Here is a 17,253-nt window from a genome sequence, read left to right on the forward strand (position 1 = left end):
ATAAGATATGGCTATGTAGATAAACCTATGTTCAAAACAGGCAAGGTTATTATTTTCTTTCAAAACATTTTTCTGGGTTCTCACATTGTTCACGCCAGAAAGGCGCTTAATTTTTGGAGGCAGTGTGATCCCGCTACCAGCCTCCAATGATCCCGTAAGCGCTCTCTTTCTCTCCCTCTCCCTCCGGACTTCCAGACTATAGAGCACGTCGCGCAAAAACCCGAAAGTCTACGTGTTATTATTTATCGAGTGCATTTTAGCCGCCCGCTCCGAACACACATAAATAAATCGACAGCTGTCTCACGGATAATGGCAGTCACAATACTCTTATGAATTTAAAAATTAATACATCTATTTATCACTATAAGGCAAAAGGGATCAATTTATCCGTTACATTTAGAATATATAAGAATCGGAAACCTATCAGTCACAAGAAAACGAATGCGGCCTTTGTATCCAAGAAAGCAAGCCGAAGTCGGATGCAGTGTGAATATTACTTTAATTAAAAAAGCTGTAGATGTTCATAAGTACATAGATACAACAAAATTTATTTACCTTGGTAGCGTCGTATTTATTGGTAATGACGAGGGATATGGAGTTCTAAAACTAGATGCTGAGTACACTGACGGTGTGTGCCTGTAAATATTTATATATACATTTTATGTTATTATAATAATTATTATTATGACAAAAACGTACCAAGATGCCACTTGAGACATTTCTGAACCTAGCATTGGATAAGCATATTGCCCTGCCGCAAATGGGTATAAAGCTGGGCGAGTTAGGCCTGTGAATATATATAAAAAAAAACAAATTTTAGATGGTTTTAGTATATGTAATGAAGCCGGTTTGTAAAATAAATAAAACCTAACAGAGAAATATACAAAAACAAGAAAGGAAGCTAACTTCGGCACGCCGAAGTTTGTATACCCTTGCAGATATTATTTCATTACATTTTACCTATACTTATTATATTTACAGTTTGAGAGTTACAGTTTTGCATTCCCAGCTTTACATTTTCTCTACATCTACCTATCGTTTCTATGGCAGCTATATGATATAGTTGTCCGATTTTTATGAAATTTATACCAAAACAAGAAAGGAAGCTAACTTCGGCACGCCGAACTTTGTATACCCTTGCAGATTGGTTTTGATGTTTATATTATAGATTTAAATGCTGAAAACACTCACAAAACAGAGTTTCATTTCATTTTACCTATACTTATTATGTTTACAGTTTGACAGTTACAGTTTTACATTCCCAGCTTTATATATTTACCGATCGCTTCTATGGCAGCTATAAGATATAGTTGTCCGATTTTTATGAAATTTATACCAAAATTCTAGAATAATAAAAAAAGCTTATATCTCAGAGTAAATAAAAATGCGTTGAAAAACAACGAAGCTATAATTTTATTTCTATTAATTTCCCGATCGTTACTATGGCAGCTATATCATATAGTCGTCCGATTTTCATAAAATTTTTACCAAAATTCTGAAGTAATATAATATAATATAAAAAATTATGCAAAAATGTTTAAAAACAGCAAAGTTATAATTATTTTTCTAAAAATTTATCGAACATTTGTATGGCAACTATATGATATAGTCGTCCGATCCGGCCCGTTCCGACATATATAGCAGTGAGAGTATATAGAGGACTATGCAAAGTTTCATTCAGATAGCTTTAAAACTGATGGACTAGTTTGCGTAGAAACGGACAGACGGACATGGCTAGATCGACTCGGCTGTTGATGCTGATCAAGAATATATATACTTTATAGGGTCGGAAACGTTGCAAACTTCTGACTGAAATTATAATACCCTGCAAGGGTATAATAAGGAGTAACACCGAGGATCTTATATAAATAAACCGATCGATCCTGTGGCGATTCAATTCTTCATTTTACTAGCAGTTAAAGCATTTCCTAACAACAATGCTATATTTGTATACAAATGAATTTTCTTTGGAAAAACATGAACAATTTTTTTTTTTTTTTTGTATAAGAAATGCTAATTTATTTTAGGACTCATTTATTTATTTATTATGTATTATTTGTTTGGTACAAGAACCAATTACAACATTTTGGCCGACAAAATTTGAAAAAAAAATTACAGAGCCAAGAACCGAAAGGTACGTTCTCAATGGTTGTTAGGTTTATGAGATATTACAACTTGTTGTGCTGTAACTTCAACACGATTTTTTCAATATTATCTTTTTTCATTATATTCCGTCCATCAAAAATCAATTTTTAAAATTGGAAAAATTTTGAATTAAAATTCAAAAGGTTAATAATAATTTGTATATTTTTAAATGGGATGTATAGAAAATTTTTTGGGACCGTATTTGAGGACAGCTAATCAAAAACTATCGGTAAGTATATTCCGGATCTTGGTTCTAAAAAGCCGTTGACCTGTTTTATATAAAAAAATATCCTATTAAGAAAGTGTATACAGGATGACTAAGATGATCGGTACATATCTTTTTGATTTATAGACTATAATTAACGTGCGTATTTATTGAGCCGTTCTAAAACGAAAGAATCCTATACAGTTATACAGTATTATCGAAAATTAAGCACGCTTCCAAAGCCTGCCTTCCTCCTCCCTTATTTGAAATTGATAGTGATTCACAAAAATCGCACTTAAGGGTTGCGTGACAAGCAAGAACACAAATATATTAGGGGAAGAAGATATATAATATTGCTAATAGGGCAGGACCCTGTTCCCGGCTCTCCAGGCGGACCTCTATTAAGGGCAGAAAAAAAGAGAATGCATTAAAAACATGTTGCACTCAACCACATAATAATGACATCTTTTTGTCGCTAGCTTAATTCATGGGATGGATGTTCCTCAATAGAACACATTATTACACAGCCCGCGGGTAGCCCCGGGAGGGTTTATTCCCTTCTCAGTTTCGAAATTCGTTCAACAATTAAACTTGAAAACGACAACACAATAGAAAACATTTTAAGGGCAGAGACAACACAGTCTACGTGAGGATTAGAAAATAGAAAGGACAACGAATTTTCAATTAAAATTAAAATTCAGCTTTGGAAGCGAAATAATCCTATATTTATACGTCTGCTTTAACGGTGCATCATCCCTTTTAGTATAACAACCCAGGTTTTATTTATCAGTTAATCTAAAAGCTCGTTGCATATTTTTTTAATTTACGAAAATACTCTGTATCGCCAGAATTTTAAAAATCATTAAATTAAATTGTTTAGTTTTTTGCAAACAACGAATAGCTTTCAATGTCTTGTGGTTGTGAAATTCGCTTGAGTTCAAGATCGACTTGATGACGTAAGCAATTTGTGGGAAATTGTTTAGTAAATATAATATATAATATCGAGATATACACATGCACATACACATATATCTCGATATTTTAAATTTATACATATATATATATAATTTGTGATCAGCATCAATAGCCGAGTTGATCTAGCCATGCCCGTTTTTTCGAATGTCTGAGCGCCAGATCATTACTATGCGAACAAGTCTCTCAGTTTTCTGAATGCAACTTTGAAGATAGACTTTATCATATAGCTGATAGACTATCATATAGCTGAAATGAAAACTATCAGAAAAGTATGCGTAAAAACAGTAAGATACGTTTTTAGTCAGAACTTTGCAACGCAGTGAAGGAGTCATTACCGGACTTATAAATTAAATATGGAAATTCTTGATCAGCATCAAAAACCGAGTCCTCAAACTCAGATAGTCCTCTAAATACTCTCACTGTTATTTATGTCGGAACGGGCCGGATTCACCGACTATATCGTATAGCTGCCATAGAATCGTTCGAAAAATTTGTAGACAAAAATTATATCTAGGCTTCAATTTATCTTTCTTCTTTGAGTATGGCAATTTTGTTTTATTTGAGAATTTTGGTTTTAATTCTATGAAAATCTGATCTGGGAACGATAAAAAAAATGTATAAAAATGTAAATGTATTGTAAAGCTGTAACTGTAAATATAATATGTATAGATAATTGTAATGAAAGTTTTAATTTATATTTATAATTTCTATTATATTGGATATTTCAAATACAACTTTTTGAAATTGTACCAAAAACAAATTCTTAAATACTATATATAACTATATATATTTCGTATATATCTCAGGCTAGTTTTTCTTTTCATGTTTAAAAAAAAAACGAATCGATTCTTAAAGATCCAATTATAAACTGCAAGGGTATACAAATTTCGGCGAGCCGAAGCTTCCTTTCTTGTTGATACTATTATTACTTTTGGTATTTTTATACCCTTGCAGGGTATTATAATTTCAGTCAGAAGTTTGCAACGCAGTGAAGGAGACGTTTCCGACCCTATAAAGTATATATATTCTTGATCAGCATCAACAGCCGAGTCGATCTTTCCGACCCTATAAAGTATATATATTCTTGATCAGCATCAACAGCCGAGTCGATCTAGCCATGTCCGTCTGTCCGTCCGTCCGTCCGTCTGTCCGTTTCTACGCAAACTAGTCCCTCAGTTTTAAAGTTATCTGAATGAAACTTTGCATATAGTCTTCTATATACTCTCACTGCTATATATGTCGGAACGGGCCGGATCGGACGACTATATCATATAGCTCCCATACAAATGTTCGATAAATTTTTAGAAAAAAAATTATAACTTGGCTGTTTTTCAATATTTTTGAATCATTTTTGAGACATAGCCATTTTATATTATTCCAGAATTTTGGTAAAAATTTTATGAAAATCGGACGACTATATCTTATAGCTGCCATAGGAACGATCGGCAAATGAATAGGAAAAAAATTATAACTTCGTTGTGTTTCAACATATTCTTATCTACTTTTAGATATAAGCTTTTTTTTATTATTTCACAATTTTGGTAAAAATTTTATGAAAATCGGACAACTATATCATATAGCTGCCATATAAACGATCGGTAAATGTAGAGAAAATGTAAAGCTGGGAATGTAAAACTGTAACTGTCAAACTGTAAACATAATAAGCATAGTAGAATTATACAAGGTAGTCCAGTCGGAAAAAATAAGCCCTAGTTCGACTCATCAAAGTGTGCGTGAGACGGGTATAGTCTCAAAGTTTGAGTGAAATGTCAATAGTATGTGTGTTAAACACACTATGTTTATAAGATTGTCCCAATGTACAATCTTATAAACATAGTGTGCTTAAATTGTTCAATCTCTTTAAAGTTGTTGCTGAAGTGGAGTTTTATAAATAAAGGTCCCAAATTAAACGTTTTCCATTTCATTAAACCAGTTGTCTTTTTTATAACTTAAATTTTAATAATTTTGTGTTTGACATTTATGCAGAGACACCTCCAATTCCTTGTAGTTATTAACCTGCTGGCGTAATGAAACCATTTCATTTTTCAATATACGAATTTGGTTTTTTAGGCTCTCGTTCTCCATAAGTATTGACGATGGTATTGCTTTATTCCTTCAATACAAATATTTTGCTTGTATTAAGTATTTCCTAAGATCTCGGGAAACTTACTCTGTCTGCGAGCTTGCGTTGGCGTAGCCTAATCTTTCCGCTGGCTCAGGCATCTCCGGAACAGCATCACGGATCAGTCGCCTTCTTTTAGCAGGACTTTCTTCGCTAGGTATCTTCCATTGTGAAGAACTAAAATGCGTATCACAAATTCTAGTATTCCCATCAAGCCTGCATTTAAGAATTTCCTCCCACGTTTTTCGCCGAAATTCACATTTAGGTGTTCTTATCAATTTGGCTTTAACGTTTGTGCCACAAAAATTGCAGTAAGACATTTTATTTTATTTTTTTATTAGCTCAGATTGACAGGAATAAAATTTGTGCACACAATCTACTCAACCCATTGAGTTTATCTCAATGAATAAACATGAGCTGTCAAAATAAGCCCTAAAATTCAAACATTTGGGACCAGACTGGACTACCTTGTATAATTCTACTATGATAATAAGTATAGGTAAAATGTAATGAAACTCTGTTTTGTGTGTGTTTTCAGCATTTAAATCTATAATATAAACATCAAAACCAATCTGCAAGGGTATACAAACTTCGGCGTGCCGAAGTTAGCTTCCTTTCTTGTATTTATTATTATTCATGGCAAAGAGTCCATCCACTTTTCAAAATGGCATACTAGCATGCGTAAAGAACGGACAGGCGGACATGTCTGATTCGACCTAGCTGCTAAACAACTGATAGCATCGCAATTCTTTTAATATTGGGTGCCGTGCCTCATATCAGATCGTTGCTATTAAATCTAGAGTAATGCATAGGGGCAAAAACAATGTCGAAACAAGATGAAATACATCCGATTTAAAAGTATTATTACTTTATTCGGAAGACTTGCGTATTACTATGGACTCCCAGGGGTTGTTTAGGGTCACATACGAGACCGTAGCGACGTTCTTTTAACCACTTTGCAAACAGCACAGAGGGCGGTCTCATCTTTTCATCCGTGAAAAGGAAAAAACGCCCTTCTATTTGTTTTTTTGCACTTTAGTTTCAGCATTTAACATGCAATATATCCACTATAATAACTAATAATATTATATTTATATTTTTATAAATTAACACAAAATTAAAAGGATGGGTAATAATATAACTAAACAGGAAAACTGATGAAAATTAGACAATAATACTCAAAAGCCCAGTCAAGTTCTGCGTATAGCCTTCGCCCTCCACACGAAGCTATAATGCCCATCCTCGTGCCCTATACTGATGTTTTATACTGGCGCTATTCAATTATGAATTACTTGGGTCATTATTATTTGTTGAAAAGGTTCATAAATCCGTGTAATCCATGGGACCTCAATAAATGCAAGCCCTTTATTTACGCCGCTGGTTGTTCCCATTCTGATCGGTATACTCGGTTTCAATTTTTCAAAAACCCACCACGAAATCTTTTCAGAAACTGCAAACAATGACGGAAATCTGGCTGAATTACCGTATAATATTCCATAGCCGAAAAGTACTTACCATGAGCAATTATTATATTCATAATTTGTTTGTGTTGTTGTTGGTTAATTTGTATAGGGTGATAAAGTCAATAGCTTTGTACAGAGTGAAGTTAACCGCGAAAAAAATTAGAATAATAAAATATTCTATAGATATATGGCTTGTTTTTACTTCCACTGTCAAAATTTCTCACTGCGAAATAATGTCTCGGCTAAGAAAATCAATTGAAATCATTCGCTGCTTAGTAGCGCTCGCGTACGGATAAGGTTCAAGGGTAACAGGGAATCAGTTAGCTTTACGATAACTTTATGTTTTTTTTATACCCTTGCACGGTATTATAATTTCAGTCAGAAGTTTGCAACGCAGTGAAGGAGACGTTTCCGACCCTATAAAGTATATATATTCTTGATCAGCATCAACAGCCGAGTCGATCTAGCCATGTCCGTCTGTCCGTCTGTCCGTCTGTCCATCTGTCCGTCTGTCTGTTTGAACGCAAACTAGTCCCTCAGTTTTAAAGCTATCTGAATGAAACTTTGCATATAGTCTTCTATATAGTCTCACTGCTATATACATATTTCGGAACGGGCCGGATCGGACGACTATATCATATAGCTGCCATACAAATGTTCGATATATTTTTAGAAAATTTTGTTAAAAAAATAGTTATTTCTTTATAAAATATACTGTGTAGATTTAATTATCTTATTCCCACTCGGAATGCCTCGAATCAAGTATGTATGCAAGTGTTTCTGTGGGGGCATTAAAAACTAAACGGCTTTATCTCCACTTTCAATTATTGCGTTTTTACCTACGTATTACAGATATGATTAAAAAAAAACATCAGAGTGGATAAATAAATAAAGCTATTATCATCACCATGAATTGATCTTCTTTTTAAGCTTAATGTGTGTAATAAAAATATATATATATTTTTTTAATTTTCTGAAAATAGAAATTTTGTTTTCAAAACTGAATTAAATTTTTTGTCATCATTTATTTAGGGGATTTAAGGTTCAAATAGAAGATAAATGTATAATAAATACAGAAAATGTTGGTTTTTGGTTTTTTTTTTATTTTCGTCACGAATTACGAGCTCTGTCGTGTTCATAACCGGAATACTCTAAGATCAAGGCTCTGCGGCATATATGCCATAGGTCCGCTATTTTGTAAAATATTGTTTTATTCCTTAAAACCTTAACATTTCCAAAGAAAAAAGGGTTTTAAGAATTTGCCGGTAATTATTCGTGTAAGAATGACATTTGTTGGTCGAGTTTTTGTTATTATTTTTTTTAAAACATAAAGTTGCCCTGCAAAGTTGATATCAAGTTAGCAGGACAACTCCTGAAATATTTGACATATCCAAAATCTTTTTAATCAGAATGTGCAAGAATGTTAATTATTTGTAAAAGAACTAAATTTGTAATTTGTAATAAAATGATTTCTTTTATAAATATTTACAAATCTCTTCGTTTTAAAGGAAGGGTGGCAACCTCAAATTAGTTGGAAAGTGATCAACGAAGCGATTTGTAAATATTTAGCATATCATTTTATTTAAATAAATAATAAAAGTGACGAGCAATAAATTTAGTTCTTTCACGAACAATTAACAGCAAATTCCAAAATTGGTCTGAAGAAAATATGAAAATATATTGAAAATTGTTCCTACTATATTACATGTTTAATTGATATAAAACTTAAAATAAGTTATTAGTTAGCGGATAAACGGGCAGGTGAAGATCTGTTGTCTCATGTGGACAGCCAGACGGACTTTGCTTAAATCGACGTGATTAATTAAATTCCAATAAAAACTTCGTAAAGTGGTATTAAACTATGTGAATATATTTATTATGTCATATATTTTAAGATGTACTTACCAATTGCCTTGGGATCAAGCTGATAGGGCGGTATTCCGCAATGCGCTGGCGGTGGTGTTGCTAACGGATCGGCATTGTGGCAAAAAAATGGCGGGAGTCCAATTTTGTTGGCCTTAAAAAAATGTAAGAAAAAATATGATTATGCTATATTTATAATAAAACAAACAAAAACTATTCGTAACCAGGGGAGATAAAAATGACTATACCTTAAATTCAAGAAAAAAGGAAGCTAACTTCGGCACGCCGAAGTTTGTATACCCTTGCAGATATTATTTCATTACATTTTACCTATACTTATTATGTTTACAGTTTGAAAGTTACAGTTTTACATTCCCAGCTTTACATTTTCTCTACATCTTCCGATCGCTTCTATGGCAGCTATATGATATACCTCAGGGAAAAAAGTATATGTGCATTGAAATTATTTGAAAAAAAAAAAACATAAAATAATGATATTAGGTTTTTGATTAAATTTATTTATATTGCTGGGGAAAAAAATAACAATATAGTTTTCGTAAACGTTTTGTTTAACTTTAAATTAAATAAAGAATATTAATTTCATATGAAATAAGTATATGTGCAAATTGAGATTATTCTGTTATTGATAGCGAGTATGCTAAGAAGTGTGATCTAAAAATATTTTTTAGTCAGCGGAACGTAAGTAAAATATATTTTTTATCCTTGTATAATAAAATAATTAATATTAAGTTTAATTTTACGGTATTATTTTTTATTTCATGTTTTTTTTTTCAAATAATTTCAATGCACATATACTTTTTTCCCTGAGGTAGTTGTCCGATTCTAAGGGGGTTTCCTGAATTAGGAGGCCAAAAATTAGTTGTTTTTCGCGATTTTTTTTTGGAAGGTAAAGAAACGACCAAGCTTCTTGCAATTTTTGGTATATTTTTATACATATTTAAAGTGCTTAAATAAATTTAAAAAAATATATATATTTCAAAATGGCGGACTTATAAGTAGTCCCTAATTGGCGGGAAATGTGCAGCTCGTAATTCTTGTCTGAAACAAAAAATTCCAAAAAAATTTTAATTTTTATAAGTGCATTTTCTAGTTGAACTAAGAAAAACCGGAGAAAATCGTGAAATCGGAACTTTTATTCAGGTTTAAAAACAAAAATGCATTTTTCGGGATAAAATATTGACTTTAACATGCTGTAAAAAATATAAAAAGCTGTTTTCAACAACCGTTTTAGTTCAACTAGAAGAGAATTTAATTCTAAAGAGAATAAGCCTTTAATCGTTTCAATCGGTCTATAAGTTTTTTTTGTTATCTTTCCCGCCAATTCGAAAGAATCGTAAAAATGAAAAGTGGAGAAAACGCGCTTCAAAGTTTCCCAAGCGCCTGCAAACCTGCTCGGCGCTCCTTTTCTTTCATCCCTGTATCTTCGAAAATACTTCGAATTGGCTTCTGAAATTTTTGTGGTATATTCTTAGTCGATTTTTTGGCCTCCTAATTCAGGAAACCCCCTTAATAAAATTTGTACAAAAACTCTGTATAAAAATGCTTATATCTCAAAAAAGATGAAAATACGTTCAAAAACAACGAAGTTACAATTTTTTTCTATTAATTTTTCGGTCGTTCCTATGGCAGCTATAAGATATAGTTATCCGATTTTTATAAAATTAAAAACGAAAATCTGAAATAATATAAAATGGCCATATCTCAAAAATGATGCAAAAATTTTGAAAAAACAGCTATGTTATAATTATTTTTTTTTTAATTTATCGAACATTTGTATGGCAGCTATATGATATAGTCGTCCGATTCGGCCCGTTCCGCCATATATAGCAGTGAGAGTATATAGAAGAGTATATGCAAAGTTTATTGCAGATCAAGAGTATATATACTTTATGGGGTCAGAAAGGTCTCCTTCTTTGCATTGCAAACTTCTGACTGAAATTATAATACCCTGCAAGGGTATAAATATTTAGTAGTCTCTTTATGCCGACTTTATTTATTCATGTTCTTGATTTTAAGGGGTAGCACCCTTTTCCATTCTTTCTTTTCTACACTAATTATAACTACAGGGTATAGAAAAACAACAACACACACACAATAATAATAACAAGCTGTAGACAGCATACAGCGGCAAAGCGATGCAATGAAACTGAAAATTTTCTTTGAAGTCGCCGCCGCTTAATAGAATATGAAACGTGCCGCCAACGCTCGCAGCTTTTTGCTCCTGTTGTCACTATACATGCAATATCACCCCTATTTTGGAGATAGGAAATATACAACAGCGACAACGTTTATTTGCTTTAATTCTTACTTATAGCTTAGTAACAATCGATTTTGAAAAATATCTCGTTCGGTGAAAAAACTTGACGGAGAAGTATAATTTATTTTAATTTAACGGTCCATTCTGGTTATTTGAAAAAAAAAAATTATATATTTTTTTTTTAATACGCATAATTAACGTGTCCATGGAATAGGCTACAATTACATTGATAGCTTAAACATTGGATTTTTTTATCAACAAAAAAGTGAAGAAATTTTTCAAAAAAAAAAACTAAAAAAAAAAAATTTTTGATTTTTTTATTTTTTATTAAATTTTGATAAAAGTAGCCTATTCCATAACCACATTCATACTAAACAAGAACATTTTTGAATTTTTTGTTTCAGTCGAGTTTTACGTCCTGCAGAATGGTCGCCAGAGGGGTTCCTTTTTTGGGGATGGGCTTACGTCGCCCTGTGTCCTGCTTCAGGACATGCTCTAAAAATGTTGAAATTTTTGCTAAATTATATCCTTTGATAGCTTAAACATTGGATTTTTTTATCAACAAAAAAGTGAAGAAATTTTTCAAAAAAAACTAAAAAAAAAATTTTTGATTTTTTTATTTTTTACTAGCAGACCCGACCCGCTTTGCTGGGCCCGTACTAATTATAGTTGACCCGGCAAACACTGTTTTGTCATGCATATTATTTGTAGGAAACAATACGGAAACAATGAGCATATTACAGAGTTGTCAGTAAATAAAATATTAAACCTTCAACAGTAATCTTAATATATAAAAATCTCCTGTCACTTTGTTTGTTCGCTATAGACTCCTAAACCGCTTCCTCTGCTTGTTCAATAAAATGATACTGGCATCGGGTCGTTACGCGCTCTTCACAATTGCCCATAGAATAAATTTGAAGAAATTTCGGATTATCATCAGGCATCAATAATCCAATTTTGTGGTACATCTGGCCTTGTATTTTGAATGTAGTTTCAAAATTACGTCCATCGGATGCAAGATCACAAATTTTAGTGGCCCCAAATGACGTCATTTGGAAGCAACTTTTAATTTTGCGTATTTTACGCAAAAATAATTTTGAGTCATTTGAATTTCCAGCAAGAAGGGATAATAAAGGTTCTGGCGGAGCAAGTAGAGGTTGCAAAACGACTTTTCCTGCTGCGCAGCACATACCGGCAGTTTCATTCCGAAATTTAAACGCCTGACAATATTGACATACTTTGTCCATTCCACCGATAGCAATTTTTGAATGCGCAAAGTAGTTAATATCTGGTGCATATTCAAAAGCAAGACGAACGAATGATGTACGAACTAATGAGCGACTGTTCCGCTGCCTTTGTCGTACTTGTGCTCGTACTATACATATCTATGTTTCTATCTCGAGCCGCCCTGATTCTCGTAATATTCTGCTGCAGACGTTCGCTACGCTGTTCCTGGGATTCTTGTGCACGACCTTCTGCTGTCCTAATTCTTTGAGCTCTATTTCTTGTATTGACTTGTTCTGGCAACTGATGAGCTCTTTCGAAACGTCTGCGTCGTGCCACCCTGCTGCTTACGTTGTTGAGATTCGATCTTTTCGGTGGCATTTTGCTGAAAATATTATCTTACCTTCTTAATGTATTTCAAATGATAATTTAGAGACTCACCACTTATAAACACAAAACAATAATTATGAATGACAAATGACAATAAAAGAAAAGACATTCTGACGAAATGCGATTTATTGAAATAATATATTACAAAATATGTAATACGTGAAGAACCGCTCAACCAATTTGGTGCAAACTCATCAACAAAATAGCCCGAGCAAAGCATAAAGATTTGGTTAAATAAGCACACTAAATTCCATAAGAATCGGTAAAGCCGTTTCGGAGGAGTGCATAAAAAAAGAAGATTCCTCCTTGTTCTGCCGAAACTGCCATGATGTAAAAGATCTTAGCTATCCTATCTCTCAAGTTGAACCAAACTGCATAAGCACACTAAATTTCATAAGAATCGGTAAAACCGTTTCGGGGGAGTGCATAAAAAAATAAGATTCCTCCTTGTCCTGCCGAAACTGCCATGATGTAAAAAATCTTAGCTATCCTATCTATCAAGTTGAACCAAACTGCATAAGCACACTAAATTTCATGAGAATCGGTAAAGCCGTTTCGAAGGAGTGCATAAAAAAGAAGATTCCTCCTTGTCCTGCCGAAACTGCCATGATTAGCTATCCTAACTCTCAAGTTGAACCAAACTGCATAAGCGCACTAAATTTCATGAGAATTGGTAAAGCCGTTTCGGAGGAGTGCATAAAAAAATAAGATTCCTCCTTGTCCTGCCGAAACTGCCATGATGTTAAAGATCTTAGCTATCCTATCTCTCAAGTTGAACCAAACTGCATAAGCACACTAAATTTCATGAGAATCGGTAAAGCCGTTTCGGAGGAGTGCATAAAAAAGAAGATTCCTCCTTGTCCTGCCGAAACTGCCATTCTGACTGAAAAGCGACAGACAGGATGGATTGACATATTAGTTGGTTGTCAAATCTAATGTCAAATATTATGATTGCGTTCAGAAATTTAACTTAAGATTTATAATTTAACGTTTGTGACAAAACTTAAGATTTATCTTTCGATTTCTATATAGTCTTATTAAAAACAAAAGACAGATTAACAACTGAAGTTAGCTAAAATTAATTTTCTCGAAGCTATATGAAGCTGTGAGACTATGCAATTTTGTCGCGTTCGCGATTCACTTTCACTTTTGTTGAGTTTCGGAACGCGATATTAGATCCTCCAACGCGCATGCGAATTTGAACTTTATACAGCGGTAATAAATTACAAATTGACTCTCCATTTTATTTAGAAAACGTTTGTATGGGAAATAGAAAAATACTGTTTTGAGGATTTTCCCGGCAATTATTCGAATTTTTCTCACCTTTTATACCTTCCCTAGACCTCCACGAATAATTCAAGACCAAGATAAGATAAATCCGTTCAGCCATTCTCGAGTTTTAGCGAGACTAACGAACAGCAATTGATTTTTATATATATAGATTAAATTTTGATAAAAGTAGCCTATTCCATAACCACATTTATACTAAACAAGAACATTTTTGAATTTTTTGTTTCAGTCGAGTTTTACGTCCTGCAGAATGGTCGCCAGAGGGGTTCCTTTTTTGGGGATGGCTTACGTCGCCCTGTGTCCTGCTTCAGGACATGCTCTAAAAATGTTGAAATTTTTGCTAAATTATATCCTTTGTCCACAAAAAATTCCTGAATATTGCCTATTTTTTGGTCCAACTAACCAAAATGGACCCTTAACTACTTAACAAGAATGAAAGCAGTCGTTGTGTTTTATTGTATACTCTTACAGTTTGCAGTTGGATAAATAAAAATCAAATCATTTAAGTTAAATAAAAAAAAAATAAATAAATAAAATTAAAAACAAGAAAGGAAGCTAACTTTGGCACGCCGAAGTTTGTATACCCTTGCAGATACTATTTCATTACATTTTACCAATACTTATTATATATACAGTTTGACAGTTACAGTTTTGCATTCCCAGCTTTACATTTTCTCTACATCTACGGATCGCTTCTATGGCAGCTATATGTTATAGTCAGTGTTGCCGTTTTAGGGTTTTTCCCCCCAGATTTGGGGTTTTTTGAACTGCGTTTGCGGGAAAAAATTTAAAACAGCGGAAAGACGCTAATTTAGCTTTATTTCAGATCGAGTTAGGGTTTTTTAGCGTTTTTTATGCATCAAATTATATTTTCATACATTTGCGTTTTTTCAAGCTTTTACAGCACTTAATATATCGACATGATATCGATATGAATTCTTACAACTCTTGTCTCGTTGTGTGTGAACTATAAAGCGAAAAATAGTGGTTTAAAGTGCTTTACAAGTATTGTCGTTGCCGTAGTCTAATGCCGAGGTTGAGCGAGTGATTAGCCAGGTCAATTTGGTTAAATGCAAACAGAGAAATCGGTTGAATATTGACACATTAAACTGAATTTTAAGCATCAGGTAAAATGACTTAAATATCTTAAAAATTTAAACTACATTTAGTCACCATTCCAGATCAGGTTTGCAGCGTCTTGGCAAGCGGTGCCACAACTATAAATTACCACAAAATGTTCTAAAGATGATCGGAACATCTAAAAATAAGAATGTTGACGAAGAGGCAGTCGATATAGACGAAATTATTAAAAACTTTGAATAAAATGACTTTAAAAATATGTAGGGTTTTTTTTTAGCTTTTTTAAAAGGATTTTTGGGGTTTTTGGGTTTTTTTTTTGCCAATCTAGCGTTTTTTTCGGGAAAAATTATGGCAACACTGGTTATAGTTGTCCGATTTTCATAATATTGTTACCAAAATTCTGAAATAATACTAAAAGCTCATGTCTCAAAGTAGATGAAAATACGTCGAAAAACAATGAAGTTATAATATTTTCTATTACTTTCCCTATCGTTCCTATGGCAGCTATAAGATATAGTGGTCCGATTTTCATAAAATTTATACCAAAATTCTGAAATAATACCAAAAGCTCATGTCTCAAATAAGATTAAAATACGTTGAAAAACAACGAAGTTATAATTTTTTTTCGATTCATTTCCCGATCGTTCCTATGGCAGCTATAAGATATAGTGGTCCGATTTTCATAAAATTTTTACAAAAATTCTGGTATAATATAAAAAGGCTATATCTCAAAAATGATGCAAAAATATTGAAAAACAGCCAAGTTATAATTTTTTTTCTAAAAATTTATCGAACATTTGTATGGCAGCTATATGATATAGTCGTCCGATCCGGCCCGTTCCGACATATATAGCAGTGAAAGTATATATAAGACTATATGCAAAGTTTCATTCAGATAGCTTTAAAACTGAGGGACTAGTTTGCGTAGAAACGGACAGACGGACATGGCTAGATCGACTCGGCTGTTGATGCTGATCAAGAAAATATATACAATATGGGGTCGGAAACGTCTCCTTCACTGCGTTGCAAACTTCTGACTGAAATTATAATACCCTGCAAGGGTATAAAAATTAATAATAATAAAAAATCGAGTTTTCTGGAATTCTCATTTGAAATTTTTGAAGTATGTTTTAGAATATGTTAGATTCTGTAATGTTGATCAATTGAAACCAGGCACCGTAATCATTATAAGTTATATTATAAAAATTAAATGGTAATGTTGATGTTTAAAATTTGTTATTTTATTTTTAAAGATAATCATTAGATATGAGTAAAAAAAAAATATAATATTTTAAATAAAAAATGAATATATGCAGCAGCATGAGTTTTTCGGTTATGGACACAATAGAGCCAATTTTCAGAAAATTTGGTATAATTTCCAACCCTCTTAAAAATAACAAAAAATAATTTTTATCACAATTTTAGGTTTAAATAGATAATTATTTCATGCTGATGACAATAATTACACAGGTACACAGCCAAAAATTTCCACGAACCATTTCAAGTTTTCCATGATATTTGATAATTATTGATTCACTCCGATATGTTGCAAAGTTTTTTGTAAAAATTTTGGTTTTCATGTACATATGTATGTACCCCCCATAAAATCCGCCGTTTCAAATGATAAAAAACCGTACATTTCTGTTGGCAGCACCAATGGAAGTACTGTTCCATCTTCCTAGCTAAGTGAATGGCTAATATTATACTTCGGACACCTGGTACTTCACCGTCGGTCACACACTGTTGTACCTATCCCATCCTCAAAATTTTATTCAGGCAGCTCTAAAACTGAGAATTTACATACCGAGCAAGGGAGGGGCTGTTGATGCTGATCAATAATACATATACTAAAATTATAATAACACCTTAGCTTATAAACGAGGTTACACCAACTAAGAATTATTTTTAACTTCATATAGTTTTATAATACTATTTCAGGATATTATAATATTAGTCAGAAGTTTGCAGCGCAGTGAAGGAGTCATTTCCGACCCTATAAAAAAAAAATTTTAACGTCGCTATTTTTTAACATATTTTTATGATCTTTAAGATATGCCCATTATATTATTATTTCGATCTTCAGTTTTAATTTTATAAAATCGGACAATTAAATCATATAGCTTCTGAATGTTAAACTGCAACTGTAAAAGTAAAATGTATCGGTAATTACTTTGTTTTTGTTTATATAAGATAATTCACACCTAAGATATAGTTTTTT

At 32.6% G+C, this 17,253-nt stretch overlaps 1 protein-coding gene across 6 annotated transcripts in view; it reads right to left on the reverse strand.

The window, feature by feature from the left end:
- pan (transcription factor pangolin) overlaps positions 1-17,253 on the reverse strand; it is a 66,593-nt gene that overhangs the window by 32,908 nt on the left and 16,432 nt on the right. For all 6 annotated transcript variants that reach the window (XM_041776714.2, XM_070287581.1, XM_041776712.2 and 3 more), the window contains 3 exons: positions 8,816-8,927; positions 700-787; positions 556-636 (listed from right to left, as the gene is read on the reverse strand). In XM_041776714.2, coding sequence (XP_041632648.1) covers positions 556-636; positions 700-787; positions 8,816-8,927 — 281 coding nt within the window. The remainder of the gene's footprint in view (positions 1-555; positions 637-699; positions 788-8,815; positions 8,928-17,253) is intronic.

The sequence above is a fragment of the Drosophila kikkawai genome, chromosome 4 (genome assembly GCF_030179895.1).
Source record: "Drosophila kikkawai strain 14028-0561.14 chromosome 4, DkikHiC1v2, whole genome shotgun sequence".
Taxonomy (NCBI): domain Eukaryota; kingdom Metazoa; phylum Arthropoda; class Insecta; order Diptera; family Drosophilidae; genus Drosophila; species Drosophila kikkawai.